This window comes from Paracoccidioides lutzii (genome assembly GCF_000150705.2).
Source record: "Paracoccidioides lutzii Pb01 unplaced genomic scaffold supercont2.7, whole genome shotgun sequence".
Classification (NCBI taxonomy): Eukaryota; Fungi; Ascomycota; class Eurotiomycetes; order Onygenales; family Ajellomycetaceae; genus Paracoccidioides; species Paracoccidioides lutzii.
In genome coordinates, this window is record NW_015440953.1 from 938,878 (window position 1) to 953,384 (window position 14,507).

At 43.3% G+C, this 14,507-nt stretch overlaps 5 protein-coding genes across 5 annotated transcripts; 3 read left to right on the forward strand and 2 right to left on the reverse strand.

The window, feature by feature from the left end:
- Window positions 1–4,200: 4,200 nt before the first annotated feature.
- PAAG_03588 (hypothetical protein) lies at window positions 4,201–4,564 on the reverse strand (the record flags this gene model as incomplete). Its single annotated transcript, XM_015845014.1, has 2 exons — window positions 4,201–4,413; window positions 4,499–4,564. 2 exons carry the CDS (start codon window positions 4,562–4,564, stop codon window positions 4,201–4,203), a joined length of 279 nt encoding a protein of 92 aa, XP_015701988.1.
- Window positions 4,565–5,513: 949 nt separating this feature from the next.
- Window positions 5,514–6,556, forward strand: PAAG_03589 (hypothetical protein; the record flags this gene model as incomplete). The annotated part of the gene is made up of 2 exons (XM_015845015.1): window positions 5,514–5,626; window positions 5,764–6,556. The coding sequence occupies 2 exons, from the start codon at window positions 5,514–5,516 to the stop codon at window positions 6,554–6,556; spliced, it is 906 nt and encodes a 301-aa protein (XP_015701989.1).
- Window positions 6,557–7,406: 850 nt separating this feature from the next.
- Window positions 7,407–9,924, forward strand: PAAG_03590 (sulfate transporter 4.1; the record flags this gene model as incomplete). The annotated part of the gene is made up of 3 exons (XM_002794999.1): window positions 7,407–7,529; window positions 7,752–8,100; window positions 8,210–9,924. The coding sequence occupies 3 exons, from the start codon at window positions 7,407–7,409 to the stop codon at window positions 9,922–9,924; spliced, it is 2,187 nt and encodes a 728-aa protein (XP_002795045.1).
- Window positions 9,925–10,264: 340 nt separating this feature from the next.
- On the reverse strand, window positions 10,265–12,218 carry PAAG_03591 (hypothetical protein; the record flags this gene model as incomplete). The annotated part of the gene is made up of 5 exons (XM_015845016.1): window positions 10,265–10,482; window positions 10,623–11,289; window positions 11,376–11,425; window positions 11,485–11,922; window positions 12,026–12,218. The coding sequence occupies 5 exons, from the start codon at window positions 12,216–12,218 to the stop codon at window positions 10,265–10,267; spliced, it is 1,566 nt and encodes a 521-aa protein (XP_015701990.1).
- Window positions 12,219–14,039: 1,821 nt separating this feature from the next.
- Window positions 14,040–14,330, forward strand: PAAG_03592 (hypothetical protein; the record flags this gene model as incomplete). The annotated part of the gene is made up of 1 exon (XM_002795001.2): window positions 14,040–14,330. One exon carries the CDS (start codon window positions 14,040–14,042, stop codon window positions 14,328–14,330), a length of 291 nt encoding a protein of 96 aa, XP_002795047.2.
- Between the last annotated feature and the right edge of the window lie 177 nt (window positions 14,331–14,507).

Genomic DNA, 14,507 nt, shown 5'->3' on the forward strand with positions numbered 1-14,507 from the left:
AGAAGGCGAAGAAATGAGGTTGAAACGAAGAGGATAAAACGAGGAGATGAGGTTGAGGTTGAAGGTTGAGGATTGTGGTTTAAGGCGTTCGGGAGGAGGAAATGCGCTAGGAACTCAAAGGGAATAGCGTCAGGGTGAGGCTCAACACGTAATTGGCCCAAAGGGAGACTTGGGCGGTGAGTGGATCACGTGTCAGGGAATCGGAATGCGGACTGTCAGTTTCGTAGCTATATATATATATATATAGATATCTCCTGAGGAAACAGATAAAAAGCGAGGGATGATTGTAAACGATTTTATTCATTCCTTGTGCTTTCAATGGATGTGTGTGCTTCTCCCTATCATTATAAGTTATATTCTTGTTTGAACGCTGCAGCTAGGATTAGCATTGTTTTTGTTTTGAAAAAATCTGAAAGCTCCTTCACCATTGCTTCTCTGTTTACACAACGCTTTCTCTCATTACAGGTTTTGAAAATAGTTAATAGTTTATTCGCGGGATCGAGCGAAAACCTTGGAAGCCGTTCGGGAACCCAAAACTGTAACACCTTCGAAGTTCAAATCGGCCATGGTTCGCTCTGAACTCTCCTGACAATCAGGGAAATTCGCCCCTGCATGCGGAGAAATACATCCAGAGGCTCTTTGGCTGCTGACAAGAATGCCATTGCTGTTGCGGAGAAAGCGGGTCCAGTCTAGACATCCAAATTCTTGCCAGAGAAGAACCAAGGAACTAGATTTTCACTGCATGAGAGTTAACCGCTGATGGGTTTTCTTAAAATATCACAGATCCCACGCCAACTCACACCTGCGTGTACTAGGCCCGCGCCTCTTTTTGATTCTCAGAAAGTCAAAACAAAACAAAAAACAAAAAAAAAAAAAAAAAAAAAGGAAACATAAAACTCAAAAACTATAGCACCTATGGCCCTTTTTCTTTTCTTTCTTTTTTGACAACATGATTAAACAACCGAGTCTATGATGCAATCATTTATTTCGCTTGGTTGATATTCGACGCAACGTCTTTCTCTTTCCGTCTGCATTTTATTAAGATCCCAAGGCTGTAAAAACATCGTTTTCATAACGATCTGCAGAGTGGGAAAATAGTCTTGACCCCTTTTCATACATTTTAATGTTCTCCACGATGTTCAAATGGTGATTCTTCTGCAAGGGACGTGCAGAAACACATCGACGGATGCAGCGCGATCCCACGCTTACGGGAAAAAGTGAAAAACCCACACATGGAATCGGACCCTTCGAAATAAGAAGCTCGTTCCATATCGTAAAATATATATCGCATATTTGAGTTTATTGGGGACATTTGGAGGATATTCCATCGTTCTTCCAAACGGTGTATGTTGAAATATCTTTCACGACCTATATACCATTCCAACTGTACATTTGTTTAACTTGGACTCTCCAGGTTCGAGTTCCAACCTTCCTTTGAAAACCAGGACACGGAAACTTTCACGCTCTACACATTTGTTAAACATATTTCCTCACAATTCCCATTGGGCCGCCAACATCATCTAATGCGCACTCTGCATAATTTAAATAAATAAATAAATAAATAAAAATAAAAAGGAGCATTTTCTTTTTAGCTAAAAATCTCCTCCAGTCTCCTTGTGAGAAATGGCATTTTGGATTCCGGCTATATTGTTCCTTGATGTTTTCGCATACGATGGACGGAAACTGCTGCAGCTGAGAACGCAACTGGGCAATGTCTGCTGGGTTTGAAACCTTCTAAGAGCAGCGGTGGGTGCATGTATTGGATGTTGATCATGCATAATATTACCTTCGAATCTCTTAGAGGGTAACTAGTTATTAATGTCCAAATTTCGGGAACCCTACCTGATTGGGTGGGAATTAATACGTTTTCCATCGCGTGGGAGCCCATGAGTTCTCGATGGAAGGGATGCGGAGTTCTTCAAGGCGGTGGTGGCATCACTGCTCTCTCCCCTTATTGACAGCAACACTCTATCATATCTCCTCACTCCCCTCTTAACAACCATCTCTCTGCAATCGCCTGTCAAATGTTCCTATGAGGTCCTCAACAAATTGACAGCCAGTCTTTGCTTTAAGCCACCTTCAACTAAAAGAGCTTTTTGGAAAACGTGTGCACGAGGAAATGTTTATCATTCCTGGGCTCGATTCATGTATCCTAGATTGATAGGTTAACGCTGCTCGCGTTGAATTTTACTGCTGGTGGCAATGATTTGCAATCCGCGCTGGGGTTCATCTATCTCGTTGCTTGTCTGCTGCGGAACATCTCAACCGAGACAACTATCCTTTGACAAAAGGATAGAGCTGCTTGCCTTTCCTTCACATGAATGGGACATCAAAAACCGCTTTGCATTAGCTGGGACCAGGAATGTGTTACATTTCCTTCCCTTTCGATGGTCGCATGTGTCGATGAGCCATTTTGAGCTCGAGATATAGATATTTCACGAGCCTCAAGGCTCATGTTGGCTCCTCCCCCAGCTCTGTCGTGTCGGTGCTGGCCTACCTCCTGTCGTTGTCTTTGGCGCCCTGCCTCTTTTCAGTTGCAGAGCGGGTTGCAAAAATTATTCACAACCCTCAAGCCAAGTAGCTTGTGGTACTTTCTCCCTCTAATAAATTTCAGTTAAAATATATTTCATTATATCTCTCCCATATATGGTTGAAAAACGATTTTGAGTGTATGTTTACACATCATGTATAGTTATCTTTATCAAAATTGCCAATGTGCAGGACTGTACGGAGTAATATTATTTTTTGATTCTGTTGCAGCTCACATTCACTTCATTTTAGATGTATGCAGTCAAAGACTATGACATCTATCTATCTAGTTAAACTAGGATTTAAAACTATCTTGTGAATCTAATCAATATACATGACTTAAAACATGCAATATATGAAATTCCAGCGTTTTTAAAGGGTTCATAGTAGAAGACAAGCTAATACAGTTCCAAATGAGTAAGCAATCAATGAAACAATCAGAGTCAAAATCACAAATAGAGAAAAGCAACCATTTCAAAGAAAGTATTGGTAAACAAATGAAAATACACAGAGAATGATCTAACCTCTAAATTTGATGTTTTGCTAATTGTATACTTTTAAGTATAAATCTTATTTGGATTTAAGCTTTATTCTCGAGAGGCAATTTTTATAAAAGTCAATTGTGACGGCGGGGGCTATGGATACGGGAACCTCATAGAGACTGCCTAGCAACGGCATAGCAACTACCCCACAAGCCACTACTCCACAAACAACACCCCACAGAGACTGCCTGGCAACGGCATAGCAACCGCCGAGCGGAAAGGAGTATATAAGAAGATATCACTCCCCAGGCCCCTTTTTCGTAAATCACCGTAGTATTTGTTTACATGACTTGTCTGGTTGGCAATCAAACACCCGTTTATCTGCGCCTAGGTTGAAGCTGTAAACACTGAAGACCTTTTTCCTGGAGATCTCTCTCTTATATATATACTTGAGAATTTCTTCTTTTAGTTCTAGATGAAGATCTAGCCTTTTTTTTTTTTCTCATTGAAGGCTGGTCTATCTTTTCAATATTTTCTCAAAGCTTTATTCTTTCTATCTTTGAGATAAAAGAAGTAAACTAAAACTGAATATATGTGACTTCCTTGCAATTTTTATACTTGATTGTGATATGAGAATATGACTTTATTTTAACTTTGTAGTTAGAACAAGTATGATCCTCTCTACTATGATTTTCTGCATATATCTTGCAAGCTATAGAATGTTTACATACCTTTATAAAATGTTCTCACTTTTAACATCTTTTACATTGAATATGAGTTTCAATTATACATTTAGAGTTAATATATTTAAAGATTTTCAATGATTAATTAGTCATAAAAAGAGATGAAATTTTTGTCTACTCTAACGAATTAGCTGTAATCATAATTGAATCTTCTTCTTTCTCTTATTTGATCTCAGATCTGCTAAGTTAAATGAGTTACTTTTCAGTTTAATAGATAGATTATACCTCTCCATTTTTTTTTTTTTTTTTTTTTTTGGGGGGGGTAATATTATGCTTTCAAGCTGCTATGACATTTGGTTACCGCTGTTATACACTCCGCCAAAATTCAAATCCGTCGCACAACGCTCATAGCCGCAAACTCTCTCTAGGCATTCACCCAGCCTTGAACCAGCAAAGCCCCGGAAATATTACCTCACATATTTCACGCCTGCTCCTAACTAAATCCGCTATCGCTTTCCTCTCATAGCGAGCTCCCCGGCGGGCTCGGAAGGACAGAAAATCCGTTTCAGAATATCAAAGGCTACCTCCTTGTCATAATTGTCCTTGCCGAGGTTGTGTATAGCCCTCAGCATCGAGGTGAGCGTTGGGTTCGTTTCCGATGGGTTGCAGGTCGCTTGGACTATGCGTACTTTCCCGTAAATGAATGTCACGATCGTGGCCTTGGCGCGCACTATAAGCATTCGCACAATCCCATGGATACGAATAATGGGAAGGAGGTGCAAAGACGAGAGGAGGTGAACATACCGCCAAGAAACCTTCCTTGTATATGGGCTTGGGCATATACAGGCCCTTTTCAGGAAGCCACACCATCTCATTCATCTGACGGGAAAAGATCGAGGTGACTGCCAGTAGTTCACTTTTCAGAAGATAATCTCTATGATTTTCTTGCGGTTTGGTGTCGAACGTGCTTGAGCGATCCCTAATCATGCAGCTCCAGTGGTTATGACGAAGATGGAAGATCTGTTCCCCCTTAATGCGAAGGTGGGAATCGATTATGATGCCGATGCCCAGCCTGCGGAAAAGCGGGCCATGAAACCTAATAAACCGTCAAGAGGAAGTAAGGAAAAAAAAGAATAAAGAAGCATCAAAGATATAATTATACATGCTCTTCAACCTTCGTGAAAGGAACCTCATCTAGAAGCTGGTGGGTAGCGGTCTTCATGAAGCCAGAGAAACCCCAGTCGCTTGGGAAGCCCTGACCTTTCTCCGGTGCAGTATCTCTCTCGCATTTGTGGATGGCTTGTAGGAGCTCTGGGGTTGTTGTGGAAAAGTCACCTTCTCTCTGGTGCTGTCCCTACAATGCACCTTCAGGTCTTTCGTCTTTTTCAGCCACGCAAAGGGGAACGAGTCTGACGAGTTAAGTGATGTACAGACGAAAGAGGTCCAACATGAGCCAGCCAACGTCCTCCGGGCAATTGAATGGCTGTATTTCTGATTGCATAGCGTGCTATTAATGGAATGTCTGCTGCTCTGTTAGTCTGGTGGGTAGTAGATGTCTGTTGACGTCGATGATGATGATATTGAATTCTTTAACGCGTGCGGACTGTCGCCCATCACGTGGCTTACCACCATGGGAAAAAGTGAAATACACCCCAGGCCGCCTTTTTCTCTTCTTCTTCTTCTTCTTCTTCTTCTTCTTGATATTTATCTTTGTCGGCTCCGTCGCCTTACGTATCTCTGCTGCCTTGTGGTTGGCCCATGCTCTCTCCACCTCAACTTAACTTCAAGGTTAAACTTATCATAGAACTTTAGCGCGGACATGGCAGCTCCCTCTAGACCTGGACAAAATCCCATCCAACAAAAAGGAATGGCACGAAGCGATACAAAAGTATGGCCTTCAACAGCGCACCCTCGAGCAAATGTGTATGGAAGGTAGCTGCCTCCTGACCAATCTTGGATCTGAGAACGGGCTTCTAATGTCGAGAGTGCTAAACAGGGAGCTTCTCTGCATCGACTGTTCGAAAAGAAGCTTTACTTACCATCCGATGCATTTGGCCCGAAAAGAAAAGGGCCAAAGATGCCTCCACGTATATTGCCAATCTAGAGTATTTCTCCAATGAAGACCATTCCGATGATGCAACAAGACTTATAAGCGGAAACATGCTTGGACTTGATAAGCTGAAGACCTTGTATCGCATTATATGCACCCCAAAGGAACTCCGCAAGCGCACCCCTCCTGAATACTTCGGCACGCTTGCAGATGGGCTAGGCCCCTTCTCGATGCTGGTTAATTTGTACAACCAACTTCTGGATAGATCGATTCAAGCCCCAATCTATGAACGTCTATTGAGCGGGGCTCCCGAAAGGGCCAGATTCTATGACGCTACGAGGCCCTCAACAGTTGTAGATCCTACAACTCCAACCCGCCAGGGCATTATCTTAGAGGAGCTGATGACAGACGTCGAAGATCAGCCATTAGCCCGTTGTCCTGCTCGTAAGCGTCCACCTGCTGCAGCTTCAGTTACAGAACCAACAGATGGGGAACCACCTCGCCGAACCCCAACCGAGACTCTACTTGCGGATTTTATGGTTACTCTCCTCAGGGGGTTAGCAAGCCTTGTACAGACTCTCAACCCCAGGCCCCTCTGCATCGCAAATGCCTTTGAGACGACCTATACATTCGGCCCTGTCCGTAATACTTCTCAGCAACAAGTCGACATTGGGTTCCGAGCCCGTATTGATGGGAGCATCCCATTCAGACTATCTCTGGCTGGGATGCCACGTGAAGCCGCGATATTCGAAGCAAAACGCGCGGCACGAGGGGAGAGCGGGGGTAGTATCCCTGTTTTGGCCCAGTGCTGAGTCGATGGAGCATGTCGCCTACATTTGGAAACGCCATGAAGATGACCTGACGGTGATACCAACCCCTTATAAGTTACTATTATTTTCATATAAAATTCAATTTTATTATATTTTGAAAAATTAATTATACATAAAAGTTAAAAATATCTATAGAAAGCTTTAATAAAATTTTAAAAATTATAATATTTTTATATTAATTTATTTTAGTTAACTATAATAATTTATATTATATAAAAAAAATAAATAGTAAAAATAAATAAAAATTAAACAAAAATATATTATATTATTAAATTTATTATTATTATTAAATTATTAAATAATTTTATAAATGACTAATTTTTAAATTATATATATATATATATATATTATTTTTTAAAAATTTAATAATGTTTTTAATTCTTTAATTTTAAAATAATATTTTTTATAATATATAATATTTCTCTTATTTTATTTATACCTATCTTTTGTTATATTATATCTGATATAATAGTCACTATTTCTAAGGTAAAAATTAACTAGCTATAAATTATGTTATAATTTATGTTACTGCTAAATATGATTATCATTGTTATTAATAGTAAATTCTAATCACTCAGATCAATAATTGATATAGTCACTAACTCTACACATTCATGATTGAATAATAATGATGATAATAATAACCATCTTCATCATCATGAATTGATGACATTTCACACAAGTTAACGTTGATTAGAAAGTTGAAGATATTTTGAGTTTTAATTACTCGTGAATTATATTGTCCGATTTTCATTGATTCTCAGGTAAAATCTTAGCCTTTCAGAGGTATTTCTTTGAGTTTACGATTCATCTTCGAACTGCCTTACGTAAGATGGGACACGGCGAGTTATCTACATCCTGTCTCATTCCCATTCAGCTGGAGATGTTGAGCTACGTGTTTTCTGATATGAATAGATCTTTCTACGCCTCACGGCTCGAGCAACAGCCACGTGCAGTAAGTTTGATGAAGCTGTATATGCGCTAAGCTCCATTCGGTAATTTTATTTCCCAATCCAGTAAGCATGTTATTAGCTTGACGTCCCTAGAGTTTAAAGCTTCTTGCACATCACTGAAGTTAACCTTTCCATACATCCGATACAAACTAAAATTTATAGATAGAAACACATTTTCATTGAAATCCAAGAGATCATGGAGAACTTCTCTTTCTAAACAACAGGCACGACAACTCCCCGCGCTCCCCATCATGAAACTGTGGGAAAGAATCAAGGACGATATCCGAAACGACGTGAACTGGAACCGGGCCACCCACCTGGTCGTTCAGGGATATAGAGCTCTCCCCTTAGCGGCAGCCCAGTATATCCGGGAGAAGCTGCCTATTATAGATTGGCTCCCCCGGTATTACTATCGATGGCTGGTGAACGATGTAATTGCCGGCTTGACAGTCGGACTCCTGCTGATCCCGCAAGCTCTATCGTATGCGAAAATAGGCGCGATTCCAATTCAATATGGGCTGATGTCAAGCTGGCTTCCGGGCGCTCTATATGTGTTTATGGGAACAACTAAAGGTTGATCATTACTGGTGGTTTTTTTTTGTCCCGTAATTTTGCGCTGTTATGTTTTATTTCTTGACGAAATAAAATCTTCGTAGCTCATTGCTGATATTTCCTTCCACAGATGTATCCACGGGACCAACATCCCTCATCGGCCTCGTGACTGCGGAGGCAGTCGTCGCTCTGCAAGGGGATTATACGCCTTCGCAAATTGCATCGGCAATGGCGATGATGATGGGTGTGTACAGCATGTGCATTGGACTTCTACAGCTGGGCTTCCTCCTCGAATTCATCTCTCTCCCTATCTTGACTGGGTTCGCTTCTGCCGTGGCTATGACCATAATTCTTAATCAAATAAGCTCTCTTCTCGGTGAACCTAGCGTTGGCGGGAGCACTGCACAACGGATTCATGGTATTTTCCGCAACTTGCCGAAAGCGAATGGTTTTACATGCGCTGTCGGCCTTACGGGAATCGTTTTCCTTGTCGTTCTTCAAGAGTCAGGGAAGAGATGGGGTGACAAAAGTAAGATTATCTGGTTTCTGTCCACCATGCGGGCATTATTATGTCTGGTTCTCTATACCGGCGTGAGTTACGCCGTGAACAGGAATCGCGGAGACCCGGATAATTTCCTTTTTGCTGTTTCTGAAGTCCATGCAAACGGGCTGGAGCGACCTAGGATTCCGGATGTCAATCTCATCGCCAAAGTCGCCGGGCGGACTGTTACTTTATTTGCGGCCACTGCCGTAGAACACACAGCTATAGCTCGCACCTTTGCTGTTCAAAACAACTATGTCGCCGACCAGAGTCAGGAGCTCTTTTACCTCGGAGTTACAAACTTCATAAACAGCTTCTTCAGTGCCATGGGTGTTGGAGGAGCCATGTCTCGTACCGCCGTCAACTCTTCCTGTAATGTGAAATCCCCTCTCTCAGGCCTTGTCACCACCTGTTTTCTTTTGCTATCCATTTACAAGCTCGTACGGGTGCTCTATTGGATACCGAAAGCCACACTGGCAGCCAACATCATCACCGCCGTTGCGCCTCTTATTGCTCCTCCAAGTACTTTCTACAAGTACTGGAAAACCTCTCTAGCCGACTTTATTTCTTGCATGATAGCCTTCTGGGTATCTCTCTTTGCAACGACAGAAATCGGCCTCGTTACCTCCGTCGCCTTCAATGTTGCCTACTGCATTGGCCGTCAGGTATTCGCCCCCATCTCGACCGTGGGATATGATACGATGCAGGGAGAAGACAAACCCCAGCCAGAGGTTGTTAAATTACCCACTTTCATACCCCCAAATGTCCGGATTTTCCGGTTCACCGACTCCTTCTACTTCCCCAACGCCTACGCCATAAAATCCCACATACTCGACGTGATTCAAACCTTCCACGCCCCCTCGTGCAGTACCACGATCGGCTCCGAACCAAACCGCGGCTGGTCCGTAGTAGCCGAGAAACGAATTTCCAGACTACGAAGGAGGGAGAGTATTTTCGATATTTCCACGCTTCCTCCCATCCAGCTTGTGGTGTTTGATTTTACTAAGGTTAACCACACAGATGCGACTGCCGTCGCGTGGATGCGGAACCTTTTCGATGAGTTGAAGAAATATGCGGGGAATGCGGTTGAGGTTAGATTTGTGGGGATGTCTGATTATGTGCGCCGGCGGTTTGAGAGGGGTGGATTTGAGATTATGGATGAGAATTGTTCGGTCGATGGTACTGGTGATGATGCGGATGTTGTCTGGTACTACCAGAGCGTCGTGAGGGCCATCTATGAACCGAGACGGAGGGTTGGGGATGGGAGCCCCCAGTCGATTCCGGGTGACAAGGAAGACGAGTAATTGAGTGGACGAAGAATTTTGTGTGATACATGAAGCTTAATGTGGTTGGTAGCAGTTAATGTCTTTCCTAATCTGTTAGTAAAGGGTCATATTTAGATTTTAGAAATTCTGTCTATAGAAATGTCTTTTTGAATATAAATAGAAATTGCAAAAACTGACCATTATTTGTCCAGAAGACTATATTCGGGGTGATAAGACTTATCTCCCTTCACTATTTATTAATCTCAGAACAACATTTGTTCAACTAACCTCTAGTCTGAAAAAATTGGACCGAATCATTCAGTTATTTTAACTTAGCTTAAACCAACCAGGTTGCAACTTTTCAAACACCAGATTCGGATCATATTTTGCCTGTAATTTCCGTAGCTGCTGCAAATTCTTCTTGCCATATCCAACGAAAGGCGACTTGATGGGATCCTGCATAGTTCATGTATACGAAATCGTTCAGCAAACCCAGTTCGGCCGCGGCGCCATTGGACTGGGATAAAATCGATTCACTAGCTGATATAATGATATCGTCATCACTGGCACTAGCCCAGGCGAAGTTGACCAAGATAACTGCAGTTATACAGAGGTAGCCAGTGTTAGCTAGCAAGATTGTGCATACAGCTTTTCCTTCTATTTCTTTTGAACGGGGATATAGGAAATCTTTGCACTGTGCGTGAAAAGAGGAGAGATAGGAGAGGAAAGAGACCTACGGAGCAGCGGTCCGTCACCGGGGCTAATGCCAAGTATGTTCCCGCCCCGTTTTGAGAATTTTGAAATCATCGGTAGAGTTATTGCTTGAAAATTAACAGCACAAACAAATCCCTCTAGGTTGCTGATTTCTCCCTTCACCCGATCTAGCTCCGATACAACGATATCTACAATTCTATTCTGCAGCTCGACGCTGTTTTTGTAGTTAGCCGTGGCGTACCGATCGCGTAATCCTGGGGGAGGGTTAACAGCAATCATTTCGTTGGAGAGATTGGAGAGGCGTATAAGTCGAGTGTTATCCTGGATAGGAGGAATGTTTGCGAGATTTCCAAAACTGGATATAAAAAGCTCCGGATCAGGCACGGGACGGGCGTAACCTGTTATATGGCCGCATATCCACTGGCCTCCAGCATATGCAAAACTGGTTATTATGGCAAGATCCGGGTCGTCGGCTGCATTTTTGTTAAATGAAGCCAATCCCTCTATTAGATGTTCTTTGGCATCTAGTGGGTAAGCGCGTATGGCGCTCCACGTTTCACCCTGGGGATAGGTGTCTAGGTCAAAGCGGGTTACGATACCGAAATTGTTCCCTCCACCTCTCAAGGCGCGGTATAGATCTGGGTACGAAGTCTGATTGACGTCTCGTAGTCGCCCATCAGCCATGACAACCTGTTTGTCGGGAGAGATATTAGCGTGTCATGCATCTCGTGACTAATGAAACGAAGAGAACAAGAATAACTAGCCTGATAGTTGACAACATTATCGCAAGCAAGTCCTTCCTTGCCGGAGAAAAATGATATACCGCCTGCAAAAGAATCAGACAACATCATAGCATATTGTCTCAGTGTGGATTCTCCAACTTACCCCCAAGCGTCAGTCCTCCAACCCCCAGAGAAAAAACCCGTCCACCCACAACCATAAGATCCATCTCATCGAGTTTCGCATACACTTCATCCCATCTAGCCCCAGCGCCAACGTAGGTGATCCGCTTATCATCAGACACATCTATTTCACTAATAGACCGAAGATCAATGGTTATTCCTTTTTCGATATTAGATGCGCCAGGAACATCCGAGTGACCTCCGCTGCGGACACTAAACGGGCATTTTGTCTTCCGTGAGACTGCAATCGAGGTCGACACCAAATGGGATCGTTTGACAACAACAAAACAGCTTGGTGATAAATCGGACTGCTGTTGCGCCCAATAACTTCCCCGTGTGGAATTGTAGTCTTCAGAGCCAGGGAATTGTACTTCAAGTGGAAGCACAGTGGCAAGAATGTCGCACTGCATAAGTAAGAGTGCTGTATTAATATCCGCTACGTAAAATCAACTCAAGAAGGAGTGTGAACAGGTCAAATGAAGTTGGCATTAAAAAAAAGAGTTAGCTTCATCCCGCCTTCTCACAGCGTCGACTTGGCGCAGGAATTGCTAATTCAAGCTCCCGTATATGTGCAAGAGCTGGCCGCAGACCCAGCTGTTCAATGGTTTGGTCTAAAGTGAGTGGCACATACACATCAGCTGTTCGAGCTCCTACAAGAGGACATCTGGCCGAAATCGCCAACCCCAGGCTCCAGTGTATGGATGAGAAAATACCCATGGAGAAGACAGGTCTGGGAACAATAATATATCAATATATCTCACACGTGTGATTGGAGAAGTAAATCCGCAATGGGAGAATGACAGAAAGCAGAGGACAGGTCCGGCTCCTGCCTTGGATATATATGCCCAGAATTTGACAGCATATTGCAAATTATCCGACAGCAGGCGCAACCTTGGAGTAGTGTGCACTAGGTTCAGCAGGTTGGGGTCATGGGCGACAATATTCTGATAAAGTGATGCACTGCAAGCCTGACAGGCCAAACGTTCGAAACAACGATACCACCAATAAGATGTAGGCACATGAGCTGATCGTGTTTATGCGTTGTTTCTCCGCAAGTATTGCGGGTGTCGGTGGAACATCCGTGATCCACTCATTGGTGTTGCTTCCGCCATTCGACAGTCGATTTTTCTCGGCGCATAACGTCCCCGTCCTAATCCAACCCCGTAATGTGCTCGACCTTGCACCGTATCCCATGCTGAAAAGCGCATACGGACTTCCCTTCACAAAAGGGTTTATTGGCACCTGTGCCAGTCTAGGAAAATTCTCCGGAGATCCAGTGCGGGGATAGCATCGAATGATAAATACGCGAAATGATGAGATCCAGAGATCCTTTCAACCGGGGCTGGCTGTCGGACAATGTTTGGAAATCAAAGAAATATCTGACTTGCCGTGAAATTTAAGGTTGTGGTTACCACCCGTCACACTAACCATCAATGGCTTAGCCCAGCCCAGCCCCGGCTCTCGGGCCGAGGCCGGAGTTTCACAACGATAACCATTCTTTTTATTTTATTACTGTTCGTTCTATGGGAGGTTCTGTTTCTAGGTGAGCTGTGTTGCTAATATGGATTCTTGTTGGAGTACATCATATCTGCCTGATCTCCTCTTCCCCAGACCACACCCTTTTTCTGGATACGATAGCCAATCTTTCTGGGGACGGCGCCATCTTGCATCCTTCCGATCAGCTCTGAGAAGTATTTAGAGGATTTGAGAGCTGTTATTAGCGAAGAGAATGTGGTGATATATCTTTGGAACAAAGATTATGTCATAGCAAATAAATGAACAAAGAGTGTTTTCGTTGCCCCATCCAATGCGGAGAACTAATCAGTGGAAGATCTGATGAGTGGGGCGAAACACTTCTCTCAGACCCGTATTGTAACCCATTTGTTTTATGTCGGGAAATCCAAGCAGGAACGTTTAGCGGCACGAGGATTTCCTGGCATGCGTCGAAATGCCAACAGCTCTTCCTGTCAGGATTGTGTATTCGTCTCAGTGGATATATATCGGTTGCTGTCCCTGTGTCGTCCTATAAAAAAAAAAAAAAAAAAAAAAAAAAAAGCTCTTTCTGAGTAAGAACCGGAACATGGCGCTTGGTGGCAAGGAAGTCGGTAGAAATATCAAGAATGAGTTGATGTCGGGTTTTCACATTAGATTGCTCAAAGCAGTCTGTCTGCAGTTAGGATGAGTGCCTCTTTTTGTCTCAAATGAGAGTTGACGCTGGAGAATCTAAGGATATATCAGCGTGCTGCAAAGCATGATGATTGCACGAAAGCAAACACTAACATGATTATCATTTTACCTCGTTGGTTGAGCATCATTAATATGGGGTCATCTGGAAACCCACACCAAAGAGAAGAGAAAAGAAAAGAAACGCAAATCAAGCTCATTCGTCTAAAGTCACGGAGAGATTGAAAAAAGGCTCGATCACTGGTCTCCGAGCTCATCTCATCACATTTCGCAAACTCAGATTATTCATACGAGGTCTCAACAGCACCAGACAATCAGCCACACAAGTTCGCGCATACATACACTTGAACGAACATGGCCACCTTTGGTCGTGGTCCCTCATCCGATGGAACAAGTTCGGATTTACTCGAACATCCGCACGCTTCCCGCGTCGAATTTTCATTAATCAAACTCCTTTACCAATCAATAATCCAGCAGCGGTTATCGTGGGAAACAATGGCATCTGAAGCTAGAACAAGACCGCCTGCAGACATGTTTATGGACTGCCGCGGAAGGCCACCAAGCGAAAAAAAAAAAGGTCAAACACTTGAAGATAGTGTGCCTAGACTTCTCAAACGAATGTGTAGAAAGAAGATCAGGAATTGATAACCTCTGGGGAACACGCGATTCTTAGCGGATCGCTGTGATTCTACTGTACAGAGTATGGTCCTCCCGAATTGATTATGCATAAGTTTCAGGGGTTAGTCGAGGCATATCCTGGGAAGTGCCGTCCCAGTGAAACCGCGGGGCTTGTGCTTATTCCCGATGCCAAGGGTGGCTCTA